The 4,644-nt window shown below is 61.1% G+C and overlaps 2 protein-coding genes across 2 annotated transcripts in view; one reads left to right on the top strand and one right to left on the bottom strand.

Annotated features, from left to right (window-relative positions):
* The window catches only part of ZNF385C (zinc finger protein 385C), a 38,543-nt gene extending 36,796 nt beyond the window's left edge, over window positions 1–1,747 (top strand). The window contains exon 9 of the mRNA XM_029964448.1: window positions 1,645–1,747. Within this exon, the coding sequence (XP_029820308.1) occupies window positions 1,645–1,747 (103 nt within the window). The remainder of the gene's footprint in view (window positions 1–1,644) is intronic.
* Window positions 1,748–2,644: 897 nt separating this feature from the next.
* On the bottom strand, window positions 2,645–4,643 carry NKIRAS2 (NFKB inhibitor interacting Ras like 2; the record flags this gene model as incomplete). Its single annotated transcript, XM_018084622.2, has 3 exons — window positions 2,645–3,815; window positions 4,192–4,433; window positions 4,634–4,643. Coding segments are annotated over 3 exons (492 nt in total), but the record flags the coding sequence as incomplete, so codon positions are not given.
* Window position 4,644: the final 1 nt, after the last annotated feature.

Here is a 4,644-nt window from a genome sequence, read left to right as displayed (position 1 = left end):
CCAGCCCTGCCACGCATCCCCACCGCTCCCCCGGCCCGCGCCGGCCCCGCTTGGCAGAGCAGCCCATCACGGCTGGGCAGTGCACAGGAGAGGACGGTGCCTGAGTCAGCAGGACCGTCTCATGGCCATGGCCTGCCTGTCCTTGGCCTGCTGGCTGCTTCTTCATCACCCTCTCAGTTACCAGACTGGAAGGAGAGGAGCTGGCTGGTCCCTGGGAGAAGGAGCATCCTTCTGGTCCCTGCCAGCCCAATGGGAAGGGAACTGTGAGGGAAGTCTCAGCCCAGCTCTTACTGGGAGAGTAGGAGCACAGGTGGGAAGGTGGCAGTTCCCCTCTCAGCCTGGGCTGGCTGTGCCCTCGCCAGCCCCACACTTGCCTGTGCTGGCTGGGGGTTTCTGTGCCACCCACCAGCCCCTCAGTTCCCACATCTCCCTACATCCCACCAGCCAAAGAGCCCCAGCGGCAGCAGGCACCAGCCACACTGACCGTATCCTCACTCCAAGAGCAATAGCTGACCCCAGGGCCAGTGCCTCCCCCCTCCAAAGCACACGGGCCCTGCCCTGGCCCCAGAAGCACACAACGGGCATATGGCTGAGCCAGGCCCCCTCCCGCCCAGCGAGGCCGGGAGCGCCAGGCTGCCCGGTGCTGGGTCCCCGAGGAGGTGACCCTGTGCTTGGCACCTCTCCTTGCCTCTGTCCCACCATGGGGACAGCCCTGCCCCTACCTCCCGGGAGATGCTGTGAGGCTGAGTGAATGTCCCTAAAGCACTTTCGGTTCTCCAGTGAAAGGCAACGCTGCTGCTCGCCCGCCGTGCCCGGCCCTCCAACCCCATCCCCGTTAGGAGCTTCCAGGGAGTTACTGAATGATTCCCAAAAACAGAGGTGTCCCTAGCAGCCCGGACAATCAGGTACGAAGGAGCAGGTGGCACCTGTAGCCTGCAGAATGCTGGGCTCCAGAGGGACCCCAAGGCCGTAGCTCTGCATTTCACTGTGCTCAGACAGCCCAGCCATGACCTGGTCTGGGACTGTGCCTGCGGCACTCCGGGTGCCCGGCGCGCTGCTGTACACGGAGACACGCAGGAGAGCTGCATCCCGAACGGACCTTTCACTGGAGGAACACCCCACCCCGATCTATGCAATCCAGGGGGGCAGCTCGCCCGCCGCGTTAGCCACCTGCGTTTCCCTTTGGTGCTGATGTGTCCGTACGGTCGGGAGCAGCAGTGGGAGCAGAAGAACCAACGTAACACTGAGCTCTGTCCCGTCCTCAGCCCAAGATGCTGGCTCAGACCTCTGCCGTGGCCCACGTTCCCTCCCAGCCCTCGGGAAGAGGCAGGTTGGTGTGTGCACCTGGGAATCCACACGCACAAGCACACATATCCGACGTCTTGGCCATAAGCAGCACCTGGATTTAAGGAGGATTTTGCCCAGCATGCTCTGCTGATGCTCAGGATGGGTCCTGGCATGGGGAGCTGAACAGGAACCGGCCAATGAGCCACTCTGGTGGCTGAAACTTTTCTGCTTCCCAGGGCTGGAGCCTCAGCAAGGGCAAGGAAAGCTGCCCGGAGGGAGCAGGGCACAGGGAGCCACACACCCGCAGGGCCTGTGGGTAGCACTGACCGTGGAGCCACCGCTGTGCTCCTGCCCCAGAGACAGGAGAGTGATGGAGCCCCTGGGAATGGATTCACCTGCCCAGGGCATCTCTGCCTCAGGGAAGGAGAAGAGTGGAGACAGGACACTGGGAGAAGAGTGAGTAGCCGTGAGTAGAGACAATGGAAAGGTCTTGGAGTGGTGATGGGAGACGTGGCTTGGAGTGCAGCTGAGGGAAGGCAGGCTCTGCCAGGGACAGGGAGATGGTCCCACAGCCCAGGGCACACGTGGGGATCCTGAGTCCCAGGGGACAGGAGCCTGCACTGGTGGGGCCCCCAGCGGCAGGAGGGACGTGACCCCAGTCCCCTGTGCCACAGTGCCAACCAGCCCATGGCCAGCACGGCTCCAACCACCCCCGCCCAGCTCACTGTGCCCTTCCCAGGCCCTCAGGGTCACCCCCAGCCCGGCGGTGGCAGAAGAACAGGTCCTGTCCTGCTCCGTGTCCCTCCTGTGCCATGCCCAGCGCCTCAGGAGCACGGGGAGCCAGGAGCAGCCAGGCTCCGGCCTCCAGAGCCGCGTGGCACCGCTGGGCCTGTTCCCCTCCAGTTTGTTCCAAAAAGCCTGTGCTGGAGCTGCGGCTGCTCCGTCACCCCTCACCAGTGGAGTCCTGAGACACTCCTGTACTTGGCACTTTAACCCTGAGAAAGCCATTCCTTCTAGTAACAATAATACTGCAACGAGCTGCGTAAGAACCCCCCATTACAGCATCCCCCCTGCCAAATCCCCCTCCTGCTCTCCAAAGCATTTACTGCCTTTGACTTAGCACATGCTGTACTAGGAGTAGGGATAGTCCATAGCGCTCGGTAACATGTGCCCCTCTGTAAATAACCTTGGAGTGATGTGAAGTTTGATTTAAAAAAAAAACCAACAAAAAAAAAAAAACCAACCCCAAATGGAATCTCCAGACTCTAGGGACTTGGCCAGTACCCTCCTGTAATGTTCATTGTATATTTTTTTGATGTACTATAACTGTTGGGAAAAAAAAAAAAAAAGGAAAATATTTTGATAATCGAATCTCATCGCTTTATTGTGTTACTCAGTAAATAAAAGGAACAAATATAAACAGGCCAGGTCTTTTTGTCATCTCTTTTCCTACATCCAGACTACCTGAAGGGAACTGGTGTTGCTAGACAGGACTGGGACACCTGTGCCTTGGTTTTATGGTAGTTCTGAGAGAAGGCAGCACCGTGACAGGTGGGCAGGGAGAGCTGCTGCAGCCTGAAGCATCCGGGTGTGCAGGGTAAGCATAGTCCCAGCTCCTCCAGGGATCCAGGTGTGCAGGGTAAGCACAGTCCCAGTTGCTCCGAGGTCATGGCTGAGTCTGCACCCAGAAGAGCGGGGCTGGATTGGTGGATTTGGGCATCCTGCACTCAGGAACAGCACCTGCCCTACTCTAGGCATTCCCTGGGGCAGGATGCATAAACAGCACCTGCCCTACCCTAGGCATTCCTGTGCATAAAGGAGCAGTGGGCACTGCTAGCTAAGGAGCTGCAGCACAGAGCCAGCTGGGGTAGGGCTGGGAGAGCTGCTCGTCTGGAGGCAGGGCCAGCAAAGGGGCTCTTCCCACATGGTATCAGGAAATAGAAAAGAGAGAGAGTGTTCTTCCCTCTAGCCCAGCTGCAGAGCTGGCCAGCCTGTGCCTCTGCTGCCCCCTCCCAGCCTGCACCCGAGAGCAGAGGGGTCACTGGGTGAATCCCGGCCTTCCTGCAGCACCTTGACAGTGCAGAGGCCAGGCAGGGAGAAGGGTGGTCCCTGGCCCACTGCCTCTCTCATCCTCAAGGACCATTCCCAGCCCTGGGACAACTGTTCTTCCTGCCACCTGCTTCCCGCAGGCTCCGTGACACCAGACAGGCTCAGCAGGAGGGGTGTGTGCGAGGGAAGCAGGGAGGTGAGGAAGAGGAGGTGGCAATGGAAGGGAAGGGGAAGAAGGCTCAGCCATCCATGGATCCGCTGCCCTTGTTCTTGCGGCTCAGGGGGAACGCAGACTTGCTCTGGGGCTGCGTCATCTTGCTGGCCAGGTAGATGAAGGGCTCGATCAGCGAGCGCCGGTCGGCCACCGAAACCTCCCACAGCTTCACCTTCTCGCCCTTGGCCCAGTGCTGGGCTGCCTCATGGTCCACCCGGCGCTGCTCCTGCAGGTCACACTTGTTGCCCAAAACCACGATGGTGACCTGTTCCAAAAGGGTGAGAAGGGCCCCTGAAGGTAACAGTGGCAGCACTGCAGGGCTGCCTGGCTCTGCCCAGACACCCTTGGGGCTGGACCCAGCTCTGCCACTGATCCCCCCTCCATGTCGAGACCTTTTGAAACCCCACGGTCCCAGTGCTCCCTTGCCCCCCTCTTGTGGTCTGTGTGTCTCAAAGCAGCTCCCAAGTGGAACGGGCTGTCGAGCACCCGTAGCCTCAGAGAGCATCCCAGGACAGAGCCCATGACAGCTGAGTCTCACAGACCAGGGACCCATAACCGTCTTGAGACAAGCTGGAGCAAAGGTGAGAACCTGCCAAGGGGAGCAGACCTCACTCTGCAGCCCCTGCCCCCGGGGGACTCACCTCCTTCTTGTCCTTGGACTTGTCGATCTCCTTCTTGAGCAGCTCCACGCGCTTGAAGGACTCCTTGCTGTCGGTGCTGTAGACCAGCACGTAGCCGTCGGTGCAGGAGAAGCAGTGCTTGGGCAGCTCCAGCCCGTCCCGCAGCCCCCGCGTGTCGTAGAAGCGAACCTGCTCCCGCACCCCGCGGTCCGTCTCGATGGAGCCCACGTAAATGTCCTCCTGGGTCTCGATCATCTCCGAGCCTGGCGGGGGTGGGCAGGGGACACGTGGGGACCCTGCCGGGGGTCTGGCCCCGGCACAGCCCGGGGAGATGCCCCGCCGGGCGGGTTGTGCCCTCCCGTGTTTAGAGGTGAGCAGGGACAGCCCTGCCCAGTGCCGGCCCCGCCCGCGGCACACGGGGCCGCCGCCTCGCCGGGGAGCAGAGGGGCAGCCCCGCACTCACCGACCACATGG

This window comes from Manacus vitellinus, unplaced genomic scaffold, assembly GCF_001715985.3.
Source record: "Manacus vitellinus isolate BGI_N305 unplaced genomic scaffold, ASM171598v3 scaffold_72_pilon, whole genome shotgun sequence".
NCBI lineage: Eukaryota > Metazoa > Chordata > Aves > Passeriformes > Pipridae > Manacus > Manacus vitellinus.
Note: the sequence above shows the minus strand (reverse complement) of the source record. Positions and strands in the feature narration are given on the sequence as shown.